This window comes from Mus caroli, chromosome 17 (assembly GCF_900094665.2).
Source record: "Mus caroli chromosome 17, CAROLI_EIJ_v1.1, whole genome shotgun sequence".
NCBI lineage: Eukaryota > Metazoa > Chordata > Mammalia > Rodentia > Muridae > Mus > Mus caroli.
The window spans coordinates 44,037,594-44,059,373 of NC_034586.1; the positions used below are offsets into that span (position 1 = coordinate 44,037,594).

The following is a 21,780-nucleotide window of genomic DNA, read 5'->3' on the forward strand; positions in this document are numbered from 1 at the left end:
ACTCCCAGCCCAGAGATGGTCCCACCCACAAGGGGCCTTTCCCCCTTGATCACTAATTGAGAAAATGCCTTACAGTTGGATCTCATGGAGGCATTTCCCCAACTGAAGCTCCTTTCTCTGTGATAACTCCAGCTGTGTCAAGTTGACACAAAACTAACCAGTACAAAAAGTCTGGCCAAAGTAGTTTTTCACAGCACAATTTGGTGAAATTTTTCTTGGTGTTAATTAACTCAGTCCCATGAGCACAATAACGCTTAAGACATGACTGCATAGAAGCCCTTTGTAAAGTACATGTGATATCGTCCGTAAGGTGGGTTCTGTACCTTGGCGAGCTCACGATGAAGATGGGGGGTGGGGTCTGGTATGGTCTTTGCCACCCAGATAGCACAGAGGTCGCCAGGCTACTAGCCACATCTGCTCCCAGCCTTTGTGGCAGGTAACAGGTTATAGATCCACTCCTTCGTAAGGACAACCCTCTGTTGTTTGCCCTAGTGCCTATCTGGAAGCACAAGGGCCTCCATGCCTCCCACAATAACCTATCTCAGAAAGATAGAGGAGGTCTGGGATTGTGTGGCATTCCCTCTAAAGCGTGGCCAAGAGGCATTGTGGCCTGTAGGGAGTGTTACCAGGAAGTCTTACCGTTGAGGAGCTGCTGCATGGGTGTGGATGGTTCCAGTCCTTATATCACCGTCCACTCCTGGCGTTGATCTTCTTGATTATCAGACAACCCAGAGTCATCTTCATATTCTAGACCTGAGACCTGATGACTCGCTGGTCATTGCAGTTCTCAGAAGCTGGTGACAAGGAAGGTCAAAAGGCCTAGGTCATTTTTGGTTAAATAATTCATGGCTAGCCTGGGCTACATGAAAACTTACCTCAAAAAAAAAAAAAAACAACCCATTAAAATAAAAATAAAATTGAATAGTAAAGGCCTAGGGATACAGAGATGGCTCAGTACTTAGAACCCACCCTGCTCTTCCAGAGAACCGGAGTTTGGTTTACAAAATCCAAATGGCAGCTCCAGCCCCAGGGAAACAGTACCCTCTCCTACATTCCTACCACACCTGATTTCCCAGTGTGAACGAATCTGCAGCCAGGCAGTGGTGGCACACACCTTTAATCCCAGCACTGGGGAGTTCGAAGCCAGCCTAGTTTATAGAGCAAGTTCCAGTTTAGCCAGAGCTACGTAGAGAAACCCTGTCTCAAAAACAAACAAACAAACAAACCTAAATGAATAAACACAATAAGTAAATAAATATGTAAATCTTTAAAAACTGAAAGTATAAAATATGAAAAGAAGAAAGAACAAAAGAAAGAACAATCTGGCCTACTGTGGCCTTTCTATCAACTGAAAGTATTTAATCCCCACAATATGCACATCAATATATGAGCTGAAAGACTGTTTAATGGCTAAGAGCACTGTCTGCTCTTGCATAGGATCTGGGTTTGGTTCCTACAACACCATGATGGCTCACAGTTGTCTGTATCTCCAGTCCAAATTGATCCAGCGCCCTCTTCTGGCCGCCTCAAGCATCAGGCACAAACTATGGTGCACATACATACATACATACATACAAGCAAAACATCCATGCCCATAACATAATTTTTTAGCAGTTTTTTTTTTTAGGGGGGAGTGGAGGATGCATTTATTGGGGATAAGGAAACACACACTTGCGGCAGACACAGAAAGACCCCTTGCAAGGCAGAGGAGGAACTAGGGAAGCAAAAAAATATAAAAAATTTTAAAATCCCAATTTTCTTTTCTTAATGTTTAAACAGCAGTATATGTAGATATCAACAGTCAAGATGTTGAATGCTGTCTGTCTTCTCTGACCTTACCACTCACAGGATATATTCTAATTTGGATGTATGTGGAATTTCACATACAATGGAAACTTGACTATGAATTCCAAGAGTATTTGAAAACAATATGAATGAGAACCAGAAAGTCTTAGAGTCAAAGCATACACAGCCTTATGGGCTGTGGCCCAGGCAGGAGGCTTGTCCAGGGTCACCGAGCCATGCTGTCCGCATGAGTAGAATAGATAGTAATTGAGGAATCACAGGAAACGCTGCCCTGAGGCCTGGACCTCCCTCCATGCTGACCCATAAAGTGGGACGGATGGTGTCAGTGATTGGAAAAGTCCCTTTTGTTTCGGGAATGTTCTGGCCCATTTCAGCACTATGTTTCAGGAAAAGACAAAAATGCGATCTCAGGGATTAGGGAGGTCACTCAGTGGTTAGAGTGCTTGCTTTGAGAGCAGGAGACCAGGGTTTGTTTCATGTGAACATAGCTATATAACCATAATTTTAGTGTTTAGAAGGTTCAGAGAGGGGCTGGTAAGATGGCTCAGTGGGTAAAGGCACCCGACTGCTCTTCTGAAGGTCCGGAGTTCAAATCCCAGCAACCACATGGTGGCTCACAACCATCCCTAATGAAATCTGACTCCCTTTTCTGGAGTGTCTGAAGACAGCAACAGTGTACTTACATTAAATAAATAAATAATTAAAAAAAAAAAGAAGAAGGTTCAGAGATATGGGATCCTGGAGCAAGCTGACTAGCCAAACTAGTCGTGTCTTTGAGCTCTGGGATCAATTGAGAGACCCTGCCTCAGTGAATATGGTGGAGTGTGCTAGAGGAAGACTCTACAGGGCAACCTCAGGCCTCCACACATGTGCACACACATGCACACACATGCACATGAATGGAAAGTCAGATGATATGGTCAGATAAGAGAGAAACATTTCTCGGGTTCTGGTGTAACAAGGGCCTAGAGACAGTGCTCAGGGCAATAGGCACACGTAGATGACACTCAGGAAATATTTGTCGAATGAACGAACATTTTTCTGAGATAGGGATCAATGGTTCATAGCAGCCGCCCTGTGTGAATGCCGGAAGGAGATGGATGGAACACAGAGGTGTTGGTCTGAAGAATGTGTTAGGGGGGCATTGCCATACTAGGTAGAAGCGCCATCTTGGCCACTGTACGTCAGGAGAGGAAAGGCCGAGCCAGAGTGCTGTCTGGGAAAAAAGCAGAGAAGGTGCCACGCCTGCCGGCTCGTTGACAAGAAGCCAGCGTTGGGGTGGGTTATAACATCCACACCCTTTTTCCTTATATGTGCAGGGGAAAGCATATGACTTGTGTGCAGAGATGACTCAGGACCCTTAAAACAGTCTTTAAGACCCGAGTCTTAGCTCCAACTTCCTCTTGGGTTCTCTGAGCACAGTCAATAGTCCGAGCACCAACTGCCAAGGAGAAACGGAAACTGAGAGGACAGGAAAGGTGCAGCAGGCCCAACCCTAGCACATGGTCCTCACCCTCAGGCTTGGGCCAGCAAGATGGCTCAGCAGGTAAAGGGTGCTTGCTGCCAAATCTGTTATTCTGAGTTCAATCACTGGGGCCACGAGATGAAAGGAGAGAATCCACCCCTAAAAGTTGTCCTCTGACCTCAACATGAGGTATGTGGGTGGATCTGTACGTACACACACACACACACGCACACGCACACACACACAAATAAATGTAATTTAAAAGAAAAAGAAAAAGAGAAGCGAGCATTCCCCAGAGGAAGTATAAGGAGGCTCACTGAGGGAGGGACAGCTTCAGGGACCTCAGGGGTGGGCACAGCAATGCTCACTTGCTGAGCAGGATAGTGTGAGGTCCAGCCTGAGCCACTTCTGACCCTCTCTCACTGGATCCAGTGCTAATTAGCGAGGCTTGGCTGTCCAGGGATCCCTGGGAAACTGCCTGTCACCGCCTCTGTAGCTCTGGGATGCAGCCTCCACAGGCATATATGCCTCCATGCCAGGCCTTATTGAGTGGTTTTTGGGACTTGAACTCAGATCCTCATTCTGCAAAGCAAGCACTTTACCAATGGGGTCAACTCCCCACCCCTTCAGTTCATTTTCCTGGTCAGGAAAATGACCTGTCTGGCTGACTTTATGGTTTCTTTAAAACAGACATCTGTACAGAGTTCTGGGAGAATTGTCCTGTAGGGGGTCCGAGGAGGAGAGGTGCCCAATGAACACCACACATGTAACACATTTCCTCATTGCTATCAAGAGCAGCCCTGACATTTGGATGTATGTCTCTGGAGATCTGGCTTGAATGTCTGTATTCCAGTCTCCCTGTTTGTGGCAGCGGGGATATAAAAGCCTGTCTTCTGCAAGGAACTTATGATGGGGACAATTCAGGTTCCCGCACTGTGTTCACTTTCGTTCCTTGGGCTGGGGAGATGGTTGAGAGCATTTGCTGCTCTTCCAGAGGACCTGGGTTTTATTCCCAGCACCCACATTGGGCTGCTCACAATTGCCTGTCACTACAGGGGGTCTTCTGGCTTCTGCAGGCTGGGCATGCAGGTAGCATACACTCACTCTCACACACACACACTCACACACACACACAATTATATCTATATACTATATAGATATAATAATTATATATAATTGTGTGTGCCTGCGTGCATATGCACGGGTATGCACGTGTATGTGTTTGTGTATCTCTTCCTTCCTGCCCTGGGTCTGCCCAGTTCCCATCTGAAGTTGTTCTAAATGTCTCCATTGGCAGTGCATCATAAAATTGCCAACATGTAGCTACGGAGTGCTCCCTTGATCCCCCTATCTTTGTATCTCTGAGTTACTTCACCTTGGTGATAAATGAGTTAGGAACTTGTACAGATTGCCAAGTGAAATAAAAACCCATCTGAAAGCCGGGCGTGGTGGCGCACGCCTTTAATCCCAGCACTTGGGAGGCAGAGGCAGGCGGATTTCTGAGTTCGAGGCCAGCCTGGTCTACAAAGTGAGTTCCAGGATAGCTAGAGCTACACAGAGAAACCCTGTCTCGAGAAACAAAAAAAACAAAAAAACAAAACAAACAAACAAAAAAAACCATCTGAAGTCCTGAGATGTGGGTAGCCGCCATGCAGTAGAGTTCAATTTGTCATTTTGTGGCTACAAATATGAAGTATGTCTTCAGCGTTCTTAAGTCAATAGAGATGACATTGTGAGAAAATTGTAATTATAGTAAGTACCGTGGAACAAGTGCCACTGTTATAAAGCTTTATTGTGTAGCATGTCTTATAAATGCCAAAGTGGAGGCCAGCTCCACTTAAGAGTTGAGACTACAGAGTCCCAGTTCTTTTAAAGAGGGCATGCACTGTTTTGCAGACTCAGGATTTGAAAGGGGATTGGTAACAGGAGGAAGGCAACCTATGTAAAACCAACCTGCGTGTTCAGTACTAACAAGGGGCCTTTTTCTAGAAACTACTCCACAATAGGTGTTGGGCCTGTGCAGTTCCCACTGACTGTGTAATCACTACTAATTGATCTTGATTAACTGGCTGGAAACTGGCCATTTCTTGCCAACACCACCTCTTGACCCTGCATCTACACGAGCGTGATACCTGTGTGTTACATCACATTACCTGTGAACAGCACTGCAGAGGGTAAAGTTTTAACTGCCTTGTGTTGGCTGGTATTGTCTCTAATTCTCCCACAACTCACCCCTAAATCAAAACTGGAGAGTGGCCAGTATGGTATGGTTGTAATCCCAGCTTTCAAGAGGTGGAGGCATGGGATTGCCATGAGTTACAGTCCAGTTTGGACTGTAACTGAGTTTTAGGCCATAGTGAGTTTTAGGCCAATCTGGACTGTGGTGTGAAACTTTGTCTTAAGGGATAGGGGCAGGAGAGGCTGAGGCAGGAAGATTGTGACTTCAAAGCCAGTCTGAACTACATCGTGAGATCTTGTCTGAAAAGCAAAAAGAGATAGCAGGAAAGCAAGCTAGGTGTGGTGAGGCTATGCTTCTACGTTCAGCACTGGAGGGATGAGAGCGGGAGCTCAGGAGTCAAGGGCAGCCTTGGCTACAAAGCAAGTTCAAAACCAGGCTGAGCTACATGGAACAAAAAAATGATAGAGAGATGGCTCATCAGTTGAGAGCACTTACTTCTCTTGCTGAAGACCAAGGTTGGGTTCTAAGTGCCCACATTAAGTAGCTCATAGCTATCTATAACTCCAGCTCCAGGGAATCCGATGCCCTCTGCCCACCTTGGGCACTGGCTTGCACATGGTGCACATAAACTCATGCAGACTCAAAACCATACAAATAAATAAAAATAAATTAGTTTTAAAGTCATTTTATTCCCTGAATTCTTTCCCAGTCAACTCACACCACCCTGCTCAAATAACTTGCTATTGGAAGTCTTATTCTGTGCATATGAGTGTTTTGCCTGTATATGTGTATACGTATCATATTCATGCCCCGTGCCTATAGAGTTCAGATGTCTTGGAACCAGAGTGGTTATGAGCCACTGTGTAGGTGCTGAGAACTGGTCCTGGGGCTTCTGCAAGGACAGCAAACGCTCGTAACTGCTGAGCCATCTCTCTATACTCCACCTCCACCTAAAGATTTTTTTAAAGATTTATTATTTTGTAATATTGTATATATGCACCATGTTTATGCGGGTTCCTATGGAAACCACAAGAGGACATCATATACTCTCAAACTAGATTGATATTGGTTGAGAGCTGCCTAATAAGTGTGCTGAGAACTGAGCACTGGTCATCTGAAGAACAGTATTCACTCTTAACTGCTGAGCCATCTCTCCAGCCTTTTTTTTTTTTTTATGTGTATATGTGTCTCTATACATGTATGTCATGTGTGTGTAGTACCCAAGGAAACCAGAAGAGGGCATAAGATCCCCTGGAGCTGGAGTCGCTGGTGATTGTGATCTTCTCGACATGGGTGCTGGGAATGTAATTTAGGTCCTCTGAAAGAGCAATCAGGGTTCTTAATCAATGATGCACCACTCTAGTCTCTCTACCTTATTTCTTGAGGCAGGGTCTCTTCGGTGAGTCTGGAGCCTAACTTCTAAACTAGGCTGGTTGGCCCACAACCTCCCAGCACTGGAGGCATCCACACACACCTGGCTTTCATCTGAGGACGAGGGACTGGGACTTCAGGTCCTCATGCTTGTCCAGCAAGCGCTTTACCCACTGTTATTCTCCCCTCCCCCACCCCCAGGCAGAGGATCTCCACGCCTTTCCCCTCTGCCTTAGCAGGTTTTTCTATGAGGGATCATGGGGGCGACCCAAGTGTCCCATGACCTCCTGGCTTGTGATTTCTGTCCACCACAAAGTTGCCTTTTGGGAATATCACTCTCTTGCTTTTATTAACAACAGACCAGCGAAGAGGAAGAGGAGGCCGAGGAGGAAGAAGAAGACCCAGAAGAAGATAGGAAATCCATAAAAGAAGAGGAGAGTGAAGTGCCCAAGTCTCCAGAGCCACCGCCCACCACTGCCCTGGCTCCCACGGAGGGGCCACCCATGCAGGCTGTTGGCCAACAACCATCAGGCAATTTCATTTGTGAAATGCCCAACTGTGGGGCTGTAAGTATCTGTGTTGTCCCTGGCTCTGGGAGACGTGAGGGTCATGCAGCTGTACCTAGTTCTAAGAGCGGTGGACTTCCGGCAGACGCCTGCCACGTAGCTACCACTTTCTTACTCGCTTGGCCAAGGGAGAGTGGCTGTATGTCCTCTGCCAAGTGTGATACTGCACGCTGGGGAATTGAGGAGGGCCCTAAAGCCAAGCCAAGAGTGGCAGCACAGGCCTGTCATGCTCAGCACTCTGGGGGCCATGGTAGGGGAATTGAGACCTTGAGGCCAGCCTGTGGTACATAGTGAGACTTTGCCTCCAGGAGGTGTGCTCTGCATGAGAGCAGGTCTCCAGAAGGCACACACTGTCTACTATACTGTCTCCTGGTACTCTGCAGGTCCTCAGACTGTGTGGCACCCAAGGCCAGATTATATCTTGTCAATACGCATTTAAATTCACTAGAAGATTCCACCAGGGTTCCCCTTTTTTAACACAGTGGCTTGCCTGAAACCACCTCCAGTTTTATCTCTCTGGAAGGTTTAACTTTTCATATCCCATGAAAGTGTTACTACTTCTAATTCAAATGTCACATAAGTGACATCTGAGCAAGTTGTTCCCAAGCAACTAAAGTTTGACTCTGCAGCCTGAGGGGACAAAACTTCACTAAGCAACTTTATGATGTGACCAGGATGAGGGAGAATCTGGGAGACCCCTCCGCCTCCTCCTGAGCCCGAAAGAGCCTGTTGTAATGTGGTGACTAAGCCAGCTCAGTCAGTCAACAGGTTCTCCAGGGCAGGAGTGGGGATTGAAAAGACAGAAGACAATTAGCCAACACTGTAGCATGACCCCAGCCAGTTCTGAGGCTTGAGTGGGTTTATGGTTTTTTCCAGTCTGCTTGTATACCACTTTAAGTACATGCAAAATAATAAGATCAGTTCTGGGTCAGGGAACAAGCAAGGCAATAAACAAAATCCCCCAAACACCTTTCTAGGGACTAGTCAGGATGTGCAAGACAAAAGGAATGCCACACACGCCTCAGCTGAGCCTGCTCTGAGCTTTACATTAGCTCAAATGCAAATATTCTTAATCTGGGCCTATTTCCTGAGTCCAGATTCCCACCATGATCTTACTTCTTTTGACCTGGTCAGATGTAAAATTGCTGCCAAGAAATTTCAAGAAGTGGCCCCCAAAAGCACTCCACATCTCCCCCTTTTTTATTTCAGAAACAAGACTATGCCTGTCTTAGGTCATTCTAGCAAGAGAGCCTTCCTTACCCGTCATAGAATATGCATTATCAAAAGCAATGCTATTCTGTCTTAGGTTGGAAAGGCTCTGTGCAGAATCTTACCTGTCATTGGCTGCCAACCTGTTAAATTAATAACTGTCTGGGGATCTATTTTTAGTTTCAAGCCATGTATTGTGTGGCCACCAACATAATGATGTTGTTAAAGGCAAGTTTTATCACAATGGGCAGGAATAAAAGTATTCCCAGGACAAGAAGGACTAGCATGATCAAGCTATATATGCCATTCTTTTTTTTTTTTTTTTTTTTTAAGTTTTTTTTGAGACAGGGTTTCTCTGTGTAGCCCTGGCTGTCCTGGAACTCACTCTGTAGACCAGGCTGGCCTCAAATTCAGAAATTCACCTGCCTCTTATATATGCCATTCTTAAAGCTTGGCCAAGATAGAAATACTGACCTCAGGCCACAAATAATTTTATCAGCAATATCTGCAGCATCAAAGCTCAGCAGAGTAGCATCCTTTAAATTCATAATCTCAGTATGCAAAGTTAAAATATCCAGAGAGGTGTTAGAATTGCGCCAAATACCCAGCAAGTGTCTTTGAACTTTTTCCCAATTATAGTGACAATCATTGTAAATTTTAGAAGTAACGCAAATCCATTGGTATTTAGCATGACACTCGAGGTGGCTCCTTACTCTTAAACTCTGAGCCTCCTCTCTGATAGTTTGAATGGTATCATAAAGAGCATCAATCCCTTGTTCCAAACACCTGTCTAAATCCTCTTGAATACTCAGATCATTGCTAACATTTTTTGCTAAATAATTAAGAAAAGTAGCTGTCTTAACTTCTTGTGACAAAGCAATTGCAAAAGCAGTGGTCCTAGCTATAAATGTAATCAAAGTTGCTACACCAGCAACAATCAAGCCCACTCCCCTCCTGCTTCTGCTTAAAGCCTGACTCACTTATTCCAGTACCTGCAAGCTTTTTTCAGAATACTAAGGTCCTGTCATACTCACAGGCAATACAACAAAAGCTGGTTGATAGACCACCATAACAGACATGTCAGATTGCAATACACTAACGTAATTAGAAAATGTTCAATCAATATAACTTACATTAAATATGGCAGAAGAGACAAAACTAGTTTTAACATGGCCTATTAATAAAAGATTAGGATCTTTAACACATGCACTAACACTTGTTCAAAGTCCAGATCCCGTCTTTGTTATAAATCCAGATCCTATTCCAGTTTTATCCACTGCAAATGTAACTTCATACAAGGCAGTTGTGAATTTTCAAATGTCTCTGAAAATGCCCAGAACCAGCCTTCTAAATGAAAACTATTATTTCAAATTCAATATTCAATATTGAATTGATTTCTAGACCAGTCCATGATAGAGTCAGAATAACTGGTCACATTAAAGGAAGTAGAAGAGTCACTATAACAACTTCTCTGTTTGATTAATTTTTCAAAGGCAGTCTCCACAGTCTCCATGTTCTCTGTCCCACGAGGTCTAAAAGCTTGAGGCAAGGTATCTTGTCCAATCTGGGATATAGGCAAGCAAAGGTGGGTCAGGAACATATGTCCAAAACAGCTTCCCAGTCACCATTGTCAGGGCATTTAGCAAGCTCATAGCATCATTGTTTGTCCCAGCATCAGCGTGTCTCACCAATCACCCTGGCAGCCACCAGTGCTCTTGCAGCCAGTGTCCTCTAAGGCTCCACACCCTAGAGGCTGTGTGGCATGGCTTCTGTGTGTCCTGCCTGTCCCCACTAGTCTGCACTCCTGAGATTTCCCCACATAGGGTTTCACATAAAGCCTGACACACAGGTGTCAGGCACAGACACGTTCTAGAGGTGTCACCCGCTTCTCAGGAAGCTCCATCGTCCTCCAGCTCATCCTTGCTTGTCTGATACAAAGTATATTGATGCTGTCATTGAGTCTGCCATTTAAAGAAAGACTGTAAAGTGTTTATATCCTGGGCTGGGCAGGTGGCACATACCTTTAGTCCCAGCCCTCTGGAGGCAAAAGCAGACTTCTCTAGTTCAAGGCCAGCCAGGACTACCTCGTGATACCCTGCGTCAAAAGAAAGAAAGAAGTAAAATGTTTTATAAAATGTTTTCAGAAAAATGAAAAGGCTTTAAAAATAATAGAAGTGAGCCAGTTGGTGGTAACACATGTCCTTAATCCCAGCACTTGGGAGGCAAAGGTAGGTTTGAGTTCACAAGGCCAGCCTGGTCTACAGAATGAGTTCTAGGGAAGCCAGGGCTATACAGAGAAACCCTGTCTCAAAAACAAACAAACATTAAATAGAAGTGCATGCCTGTTCCATTGCCTCTGTAAGAACGTGGGAATGGCCAGCCTGCTGGGTCTCTGGCAGCCTGGCCTCTGCATCCCAGCACTGGTTTTTGTTTAAAAGGCTTCCTGCAGACTAAGATGTGACTTTAAATGACAATGTTTCTTGGTGAATTTGTTCAGAAACTGGGTGCTTTTTCAATTCATTCTTTAGGGTACAATAAATGTTTGGTTTTTAATTTGGGGGATTAGGGTTCATTTTTTATTTGATTTCTTTTTTTTTTTTTTTTTTTTTTGCAGAGGACAGGAGTCATCTTTTACTTTGCCCAATCAGACATGCTCAGCAAGATAGACCTTCTTAGTGACTTTTTAAAAATCTCATCAAAGAACATGTGATTGATGGTTTATTCCATGCCTAGCAGTGAAGATTGGGTTCAGTAAATCAGAAATAGATTTTTTTTGTAATATAATAAAAAGGACCCATGAGCTGAACAAAGAGAGGCCACCTAAAGCCACTGTGGTGGAATAAAGGCTGTTGGTTTGGAGGGCTGTGGGCCATAGCCCAGTACTCCAGTGACTCTGGACAGAGGATAATTTGGTCCTGCAAGAACATTTTTGCTAGGACTGGGAAGGTGGGGCTGGCATCTGGTGGGTAGAGGCCACAGAAGCCTCTAATCACCTCCTGTGCACAGGACAGTCACCACCTGTCCAGTCCCATGTATCTACAGGGCTGAAGCCAAGAAACCCAGCTCTGTGGAAATATTTGAAAAGCCAGCCAGGCATGATGGCAGACCTGTACTCCCAGCACTTAGAGGAGGAAGGCAGGAGGATAAGGAATTCTGCTATACAGTAAGGTCTTCGAAGGCCAGCCTGGACTGCAGATTGGACTCTAACTCAAAGAAGTCATTGGTCTGCGAACTTCCAGCCAGGCCTAGTGATAGAGACTTGTAATTCTAGCACTCAGGAGATAGGCAGGAGAACTGCCTCATGTTTGAAACCATGCTTTAAACTACAAGAAAGCCTGGCTCTTTTGGCTTCTGTGGTGCACTTGGGTTGCAGATGTAGCTCAGAGCAAGAACATTCATCTAGCAAGCTTGAGGCCCAAGTTCTGTCCCTAGCATCACAGAAAGCAATGAGCTACTGAGGGGCCCTCTAACTCCTCGTTTTGCACTTAGAAAAAAAAAGTAAAATTAAAAAAAAAAAAAAAAAGTATTTGAGAACCGAGTGGTTTAACGGCCTCTGATATTTGCACCTGGCTTTGAGTTAAGAGTTTGTCCTTGGTACTAAGCCACATGGCCTTGCACTCTGGTTAGACCAGGGGAAAGAAGTTTTATCCGCACAGATTTCGTGGTTGGGGTGTCTAAGCTTTGCTTTCTGTGGCACACGCCCAGCGCTTGCTTGTGTGAGCCCTGTGCTGTTTCGTGTATCCCGTGTTTTGCCACCAAGTAACTAACAACCCTAATTTCCTTTTCAGGACTGTAGATGTCATGTCGCTCCCTTTCTTCCTCAGGTGTTCAGCTCCCGACAGGCACTGAACGGTCACGCCCGCATCCACGGCGGCACCAACCAGGTGGCTAAGACCCGAGGTGCCGTCCCCTCTGGGAAGCAGAAGCCGGGTGGCACCCAGAGTGGGTACTGCTCCGTGAAGAGTTCACCATCTCACAGTACCACCAGTGGAGAGACGGACCCCGCCACCATCTTCCCCTGCAAGGAGTGCGGCAAGTAGGTGCACTTGAGCCAGGGACCAAACCCAAGGTCAAAATGAATGATGGCTCCGTGGGGGGCTGTTTCTTCAGCTGACTCTCAGGACTCCCCTTGATACCACCCAGGGGATCTGCAGAGAGATCTTCTCACTCCCTCTATTCATGCCTCTGCCCACAGCAGACATCACTAATCAATTACCACATTCTCGAACATCACATCACATGAAAACGAGGTATCCTATCCTTTATATCATCATGATGCAAGCTGGCACATTCAGTTGATTAAAGCCCAGGCATAGGATAAAACCTGGTTTTTTGTCCCTGTCCCTTCAGATATAACTTAAAACAGCACCCAAAGGAGGAAGCCAACAGTAGGTGAGAAGGATAATAGCTCGCACAGAGGGTTTTTACTCCACCACACACTTCATGGGTGTGAATTCACTCAATCCCCACAGGGAAGAACTCCACCCAATGCAAGGCACCTTCGTGCGTAGTTTCCAAGTAAAGATTGTAAAGTCAGGTAAAATGACTTCTCCCAAGTCACACTGCCAGGAAAGCAAAGCTGATATTTAAACCTTGCTGCCGGATGTGGTGGCGCATGCCCTTAATCCCAGCACTTGGGAGGCAGAGGCAGGTTTCTGAGATCGAGGCCAGCCTGGTCTACAGAGTGAGTTCCAGGACAGCCAGGGCTACACAGAGAAACCCTGTCTTGAAAACAAACAAACAAAAAAGACAAAATCCTTGCTATGTCCAGATGTCGTCGGTGCCTGGCCTCCATGCTGCTCCGGCTTTCTGCTTCATTTTGCTTAGCTCCATTACAAAGAGCCTAACTAGTGGTAAAATACTTGGCTTGTCTATAGCTTCCTTCTCATTTAATCTGCCTAACCCCAAGGCTGCAGCATTATCACCTCCTGATAGCTGGGAGGGTCTTGTTGAGTTCCTCTCGATAGTCTCTAGTGTCTTGAGCACTTAAGGAAAGATACCTGGGGTGACACCTACCAGGTGGCTCTCTTAGTTCTGTGAGGCCAGTGGGGACTTCTGTTTGCACGTCCTCACAGAATATATGTCAGGTGGGCTAGAAAGATGTGTAAAAGTAACTTGTATTTGCCTGATATAATTGTCTCCAAGGCTTACTGCCTCAGTCTGCTAACCCAGGCCTGGTTCTGGAAGCTTCTAGCTTGTATGTTTTATCTATGCCTAGACTGTTTTCAGCCTCTGAGACTTAACTGCTGATTAAGCTCACCTTTTTTTGTTTTTTCAAACTCTAGGTGGGTGGTCGACTCAGTTCAAACTCTTCTCCAAGCTGACTGAATCACACTGTCTTCTCTCTCGGCCTCTGACTTTTTGCTTTGCTTGGCCTCCAGCTATCTGTGGCAGTACATTCTAATCTGACTCCTCATTCTTTGGCTCATTCTTTCTTCACCTGTGTCTAGCTTGTTCTCTCTCTGCAACCTCTCTCTATAACTGTCTGGTAAAACTTCTCCCTTCCTTCTTTTTCTCAGCACTGCTTTCTTAAGTAGCTTCCCTTTCCTCTTCTCATGAGACTTGGGCAGATTCTATTCTGTCAAGTCTTTTTATGATTCATCACTTTGTCTGCCACTCAGTTAGGTATCACTTTCAAACATGGGTGCTTCCTTCTACAAACCAACTTTACCTTCATTGTTTGGGATTAATGATGTGTGCTAAGGGCATGTCTGCATTCCGGCCAGAGGGATTAAAGGTGTGTGCTTAAGGGCTGAGCCACACCACAACTAGAAAGAAGTGTTTTTCAGTAAGTAACAATCTCAGGGTTCACAGTGTGATCAAATATCCTACAACAGAGATGTGTAGCTGTTCTTTGCGACTTTGTGAGTTCTTCTTTTTCTTACCCTTTATTCTCCCCCCACACACACACACACCTCTTTTATCCTCTACCACTAGATAGGAGAGAAAGAAGGATAGAGAAGAGAAAAAGATCCCTGAATATGATTCCTTTCTTTTAATTTCTGCTTTGAGCATGACTACTAACCAACCCCCCTGAATGACCACCAACCCCACCTCTCATTCATATACCCTCTGAAAAGTTCAGAAGCAATGTCAAAAACTGTCTGCAGCTGGCAAAACCACACCTCGGCTAGAGCACGAGACAAATCACAGTCAGCAGCTGCAGACAGTCCGAAGCAGCCCCACGCATGGGATTAAAAAGGAAAACATACTCTTATAATAGTTTTGTGTTTTTAAAAAAAGCCAAAATTCCAGAATTCTTACTAGAGGTGGCTTAGCAGTTGGGAACATCAGTTGCTCTTCCAGAGGACCTGGGTTTGCTTCTAGCACCCAAATGGTAACTAACAACCATTTGTAACTCCAATACCAGGAGATCTGATACCCTTTCTACCATCCACAGATGCTGCATGGAATTCCATGCAGGCAGGCACCTATTCATATAAAAGACAACAGCCAAATAAAAGAATAGTTGTTTAATAATATAATAATAATAATAATGATAATAATAATAATAATAATAATAATAATAAACCAGGCAACTCCACAGCATTCCGCAACGAGTGGGTTCTCCCCGGTTTTGCCTGAGACCATGTTAAATGGTGTTTCATACTCTTGATTCACTTACTGTTTACAGTAGCCCTGTGAGAGGATGGTGAGACAGCTCAACAGACAGAGCACTGGCTGCCACTTGTGGACAAGTCCAGATCCCACTCCGTGAAAGGAGACAACTGCCTTCAGAAAGTTCTCTCGTGGCCTCCATGTATACAGACCTCATGCCATGGGAGTGTGTTACACCCATGAAAGGCCTTCTCAGGCAAAAACTCCACAGGCTGAGGATCCCTAGTCTTAAAATCCAAAATTTGGTGAGCAGGCACTTGACACTGCAGATGAAAAGTTCTACACCGTGAAACTTTGTTTCACTCAAAACAGTGACTGGAAACCACACATGGGGCTGATGGGACAGGATCTCAAGTTCAAAGGCAGCCTGGGCTATCTTGCTAGAGCCTGTCTCAGATGATGGATGGATGGATGGATGGATGGATGGATGGATGGATGGACAAACAGAGATTAAATGAATTATTTATTCTAGCTTATCCATATAAAAGACTCAAAACCCTGCTGTTTTATCCATAAGCTGTAAGCTGAGTCTGGGCAAGTTCTATGCATTCTCACCTTTATCCCAGCCACACCACACGCCCCTTGTTCCTCACTGTTTGAGTCTCGTCCAGGCGGCTCCTCCTCCCTCCGCCTGTCCTCAGGGTACTCTCCTGGACAGGTGCTCACGAGCCATCTGGTCTCCTGCAACCACCTTCCTTCTCTCTCCATCCTCTCTCTCCTTCTTTGTCTACCTCGTGGTCACTACCTGCAACCCCTAGCCTGGTAACTGAATACGTCTATTCTATACCGCTTGCCAGTAATTGTCTGTCGGCCACTTTAATTTAGCCAGTCAGAAAATATTAGCAATCAAAGTTTACACAACAGGAGAATATGCTCTCTGGACTGCAACCAGATCTTGGGGGACAGTATTTAGCATTTGAATACCAGAACAACCCCCAAGAGATGGATGGATGGATAGATGGATAGATGGATGGATGGATGGATGGAATACCAGAACAACCCCCAACTGATAGATGGATGGATGGATGGATGGACAGATGGATGGAATACCAGAACAACCCCCAACAGATGGATGGATGGATGGATGGATGGATGGATGGACAGATGGATGGAATACCAGAACAACCCCCAACAGATAGATGGATGGATGAAATGGAATGGAATGGAATGGAATGGAATGGAATGGAAGCAGGAGGACCCAATGTCTTCCCTTGGCTATATGGAGTTGAGGGCTAACCTGAGCTACAAGAGAGCCTGTCTTTTATATTCAGCCATGTGTTAAAAGTGGGTGTAAAGCAGCGAGCCGCATGCTCAGACTTGGGTCCTGTCTGCAGGAAGTCTCACTGTCTGTACAGATGTGTAGAATCTGATCGGTGTGGGCAAGAGAGCGCTTACCTGATATTTTATGTTTCCAATTGTCCTTCAAAAGCACACAGTGAGCGTTTTTCTTGTCTTGTCTTTATGTTTCTTGGGATCTTTTCTTTCTTTTTGATTTTATTTGTTCTTAGTGTGCATGTGTGCCCACGCACATGCCAGGAGATACGTGGGAGGCCAGGGGACAGTTCTGTAGAGTCAGTTCTCTTCCTCCATCCTTATGTGGGTCCAGAGAGACGGGGGAGAACGGAAGGTGGTCAGGCTTTCTCTCAGACCCTTTCCCAGCCCTTGCCTGCCCCTCTCCAGATCATTTCCTATTGAAATCCAAGTAAGACTTAATGAAAACTAGAAGCGTTTCCTGAGGTTTTCCAGATAGGAACAACACTGAACCAGTTCCATGGATTGCCTCTTTCAGCTACTCACATCCTGTTCATTTCCACATGTCCAGATAGAAGCCCTGTCAACCTGGAGAACTCAGGCTGGGTGTGTGGGTTGATTGGTTGTCTGATTGGTCGGTTAGCTTGGGAGAGTGACTAAAATGTATCTATGCTTTTCTTTCTCCATAAACACAGGCTTATATCTGGGCTGACTTTCCTGAAAATGGCCTAGGTAGCAGTCGGGTGGCGTGTGCAGACCATGCTCTCTGCCTCGCCGCCTCACTTTCCTGTCACATCCCAAACACACAGTTGTATGCCAGTGCCTAGAATAATAAACAGGCTGGACCCTTGATCTAGAGACTCTGGCATCCTTTTATCCCAGTGGTGGGGATGGAAGGAGGCCAAAGGAGAGGCAGGAGCTCCTGCTGGACAGTGGACAGACTGGACACCCTTTGCGGTCTCCATTAGCACAGGAAGGAAACAGGACACACCATCTGAGTTTTCCTGTCCCCATTCCTCTTCCTCATAGTGCTTAGAGAGATGACTGGTCACAGCAGGAAGAAGCCACCCCAGACCAGACCTGTATGCCACAGTCCCGAAGCACATGCAGGAACATGTGGGCAAGGGGCATCTGTATCTCTAGGAACCAAGGTCGGCCCAGAGGTTTTACAGGCTGCTCTCTCCCTCCTTTTCAGGGTCTTCTTTAAGATCAAAAGCCGGAATGCGCACATGAAAACCCACCGGCAGCAAGAGGAGCAGCAGAGGCAGAAGGCTCAGAAGGCAGCCTTCGCAGCAGAAATGGCAGCCACCATCGAGAGGACTACGGGGCCGGTGGGGGCGCCCGAGCTGCTGCCCCTGGACCAACTGAGTCTGATGAAGCCAGTCAAGGATGTGGACATCCTGGATGACGATGTGGTCCAGCAGTTAGGCGTCATGGACGAGGCCGAGGTGGTAGGCACGGATCTTCTTTTGGACGACCAAGATTCGGTTTTGCTTCAGGGTGATACAGAACTCTAAAGCCTCCCGTTCATCACCTAGAGACACAGAAGCCACGGCCTCCACCTCTGTCGCCCCTAGAACCTGGACTTCCTGCTCCTTTGGAAACCCTTTTAAACTACCTGTTTAAAAAGCGGTCCTTTTCTTCAGGTTAAGGGAGGGGGAAAAATCCACTTCTTTCTCTTTTACCTTCTTTTACATTGTTTTTGTTGGGGGTTGGGGGGAATAAAAAAAATTGGCACAACTATCTTTAAGAGGTGTCTCATCTGGGCTATGTTCTCACGAGGCTGCTTCCCTTGCGGTGAGCCTTCTCCTTCGTGTTGCTTTCAGATGTCAGCCACCCTGGATGCCTTTATCTCCAAACTTCTTGCTCTGTGTGTGTGTGTGTGTGTGTGTGTGTGTGTGTGTGTGTGTAGGTAGGTAGGTAGGTAGGTAGGTAGGTAGCAGGTTATCCCATTCATTCTGGGACTTTAGGCCATGTTTTCCCACAAAGAATTATTTTATTCTGTTCTGACCTGCAAGAGTTCTTGCTCTCAAATCAGAAGAATTTCTCTCTCTCTCTCTCTCTCTCTCTCTCTCTCTCTCTCTCTCTCCCCCTCCCCCTCTCTGTTTTAAACATGGTCCGTGGCCAGTGGAGTTCTGAACTTATTTTGCACCACTTGAACGTACTGTGAAACCTCTTTCACTCTTGACTTGCTCTAATGTGTGTGCTGGTCTGAGCTTTGCCTAGATGTTAGCTACAGAGAGATAGGGTTTTTCTTAACACATACAGATGGAAAGTGCTTTGAAAGCCAACACAAATGTGTCCAGACTCAAGTTTGCTACAGTGCTCGCATTCAAACAATGAATGTATTTGTTCCAAGTCACTTACCAAAGCGATTCCAGACTTCTCTAAGCTACATGGCTTTGCTCTGTCCCCGACAGCAGGGGGCGCCATTTGTACTTGAAGGCAATAAACCTGCAATCCCACAAAACTGTCATTGCCTAAGCTTTCCCTGTCAGTTAGGCTGACCCCCCTCCCACTGCTAGTGCACAGTCAGACTGGACCACTGCCCCTGGCACAGTGGGGCGCCTGTCAGCCTCCCTTCTGTGATCATGGCCTGTGGCCTCCAGGTGTCTTCAGGTCTTAACCCTCCTTGAGTAGACTAGCTCCCCAGCTCTGTGTAAGCATAGCTATCATGCCGGGCTCTGTGCTGGCCCGTGATCAGCGTGGCATTAGCGAGCAATCCTAGTGGAGGAGTAGGGTTGGACACCCTTCACATTGGATTCTACAAAACCATTTGGCACATACTCGGGGCCAGGGCACCGTGGCCCACCACAGCCCCCACTCAGGCAGTGGCTTCTGAGCCTCAGGAAAGCCACAAACAGGAGACTCTTTACCAAGATTCTTTTCCTGTCCGTCACTGTTTTTACAACTCTCTTGAGGTCCTTCCTAGGTGGGGTGGGGGGTATATTTTCCTCGCTGTTGTTTCAGAGGCTTGTCGTAGTAGCCTGTGTGAGATCTCAGCAGCGTTGCTTTAAGAACTCCCTGGGCATCTTGCATGAGCTTCCTTTAAAACCATTCCAGTGGCCTCTCCTCATCAGACCCCAAGGCCCTGTCTGTTGTGGCGTCTGCTTAGCTACAGAAAAGAGCAAATGCCCAGAGAGCTTGAGGAAGGAAGCTGGTGTCCTCCTCCTGCTTGGGGATTTGCCCAGTTTGAAACCTTAGAAACGAGCTGATCTGCCACCGCCGATATCCAAGGCACAGTTCATTTTGATTTGTCATGCAGAATAGCATAAGGAATATTTTGACTTGAAATAACCAAAGAACTCCTCCTTAATGAGACAGTTCAGATACCTGTGTTTGTATTTCCTATCAGCTTAAAGTTTAATTGACTTCCGATTAAAATATTGCACTTTTTTTTTTCCTGAAATGATTTTACCTGCATGTACGTGTTGTGTTTCAGCTGCCCCTCCTCCCAGGCCCCAAAGAACTTTTCTTCCTAATGGTTAATGTCTTCACACGGCTCCCACTGATGCGATGGTTTTTCAGTAATGGATTTAGATTTCCTTTGAGAAAGCCTGTATATAAAAAGTTAACAGATATATTTTATGGAAAAAAAAACCCATCTTATTTTCAAATATATTTAACTGCTGTTATATTTTATTAGAGGAAGGTTGTAAATATTTTCTAGGAGTTCTATTGTAAAGAAAAGTATTTTTGAAAAAAATTAATGTAATAAAAAGGAAAACGTTTTTACATAGTGGCTGTGCCTGCTTCCTGCTGTGCTTTGGTTCGGCCGTGTTCTCGGCCAGTGACTGCATGCCTTCAGATCAGGATGTGACTCAGATTTGCACTATTCTAAGTTAGCATCGTCGTTTCTAATATGCTTAACTGTACGTTTCCGGAATGCGGCTCCCTCCCTCTGCACCGGCAAGTGCTGTGTGGAGTCTACTCATGTATTTTTAATGCGTGTATTTTTAATAAGGATTTTATGTAACATTTTGGCAAAAAAAGAAAAAAGAAAAGAAAAGAGAAAAGGACAGTATTTTCTAGTGAATTTTATAATAACATTTTGCTAAAAAATGTTTCTTCCTAGATCAGTTTTTTGTTAAGGTGAATCAAACGTCTTATTTTCCAGGGGTTTTAAAAAAAAAAAGAAAAAAAAAGTTTGAAGCTGGAAAGCAACATTCTATTTAAACACCACATGTAACAAATGAATAAAGATGTTTTGTAGACCTGTCCTTTAGAGGTGCATTCCTTAAATTAAGATGATGATGATGGTGATGATGATGGTGATGATGATGGTGATGATCTGGGGCATCCTAGGCTGACTCCCATCCCAAAATGTCCTGTGTCATGCTGTTTTGGATTTGGTTTGTTGTTGTTGTTGTTGTTGTTGTTTGAATGATCACAAGACTTTTGCAGATGAGAACGGGAGAATATTAAGGACAGTCCAGCCAATCAGCCTTCTGAAAAACCGCTGGTTCCCACGGGTGGCCAGTCCTCCACTAGAAGTGTAATAGTCCAATACACTGTGGAGTCGGTGTTTCGTTAACTGTCCTGAAATAAACCGTCACCTTTATGGTTCTCTCTCAGTCCTTTCGACCTGGTGGCATGGTCAATGCTAACTCCGATATCTCACCTGTTCTGTGGACAGTGGGTTTAGACCTGCTGGTCAGATCCTATTGCCGTTAAAGTGTTCCTCCTTCCCCAGACTGTGCCACCCCAGAAGTCTCTGGTCCCAGCCCTTGGGAAGCAGAGACAGGCAGAGCTCTTAGACCTTAAGGCCCGCTGGTCTACAAAGCAAAGTCCAGGTCAGCCAGGGCTACACAGTGGGACCCTTCACCGCCCCCAACCCCAGCAAAAGAAATCTTACCGTAAGTCCTCCACAGCGGCTGTGTTGAGCCTGATTTATTTGCATTTTAATACGAATGTCTAAAATTTATTTGCACTTACTTTTTAGAAGTCACAAATAAATTTGGGAAGAAATTTGGAATTTTATGTTTTATACCATCTATCCTGAGTGAGGCTGTCTCCTTCCGCACCTTGATCATCTGACTTTGATTTTAATTGTTCCTTCAGGTCATCCTCTATCAACATAGCAACCCAAGATGCGGTGCACATACAGCCAGGGTTGTAAACTGAGTCAGCTTTTAGGGGCCACAATTCCAGACCCCTAAAAGGGGCACCACTGCACCCATTCAGTCAGTCCTTCATTCAGTCCTTCATTCATTCAGTCCTCATGAGCCACCCTACACTGTCAATACTGTAATGCACGTATTCAGTGACTGCTATGCCGAATGCTTCACTGAAGAACTGGATACTGAACAGGAGTA

General features: G+C 45.6%; 1 protein-coding gene across 4 annotated transcripts in view; it reads left to right on the top strand.

Annotated features, from left to right (window-relative positions):
• The window catches only part of Trerf1 (transcriptional regulating factor 1), a 225,493-nt gene extending 204,864 nt beyond the window's left edge, over positions 1 to 20,629 (top strand). For 3 of the 4 annotated variants that reach the window (XM_029471314.1, XM_021149160.2, XM_029471316.1), the window contains 3 exons: positions 7,181 to 7,387; positions 12,421 to 12,632; positions 17,661 to 20,629. In XM_029471314.1, the coding sequence (XP_029327174.1) occupies positions 7,181 to 7,387; positions 12,421 to 12,632; positions 17,661 to 17,982 (741 nt within the window). In that variant the 3' untranslated portion in view covers positions 17,983 to 20,629. Of the gene's footprint in view, positions 1 to 7,180; positions 7,388 to 12,384; positions 12,633 to 17,660 lie in introns of all 4 variants that reach the window. The other variant, XM_029471315.1, reaches the window with a different exon arrangement.
• Positions 20,630 to 21,780: the final 1,151 nt, after the last annotated feature.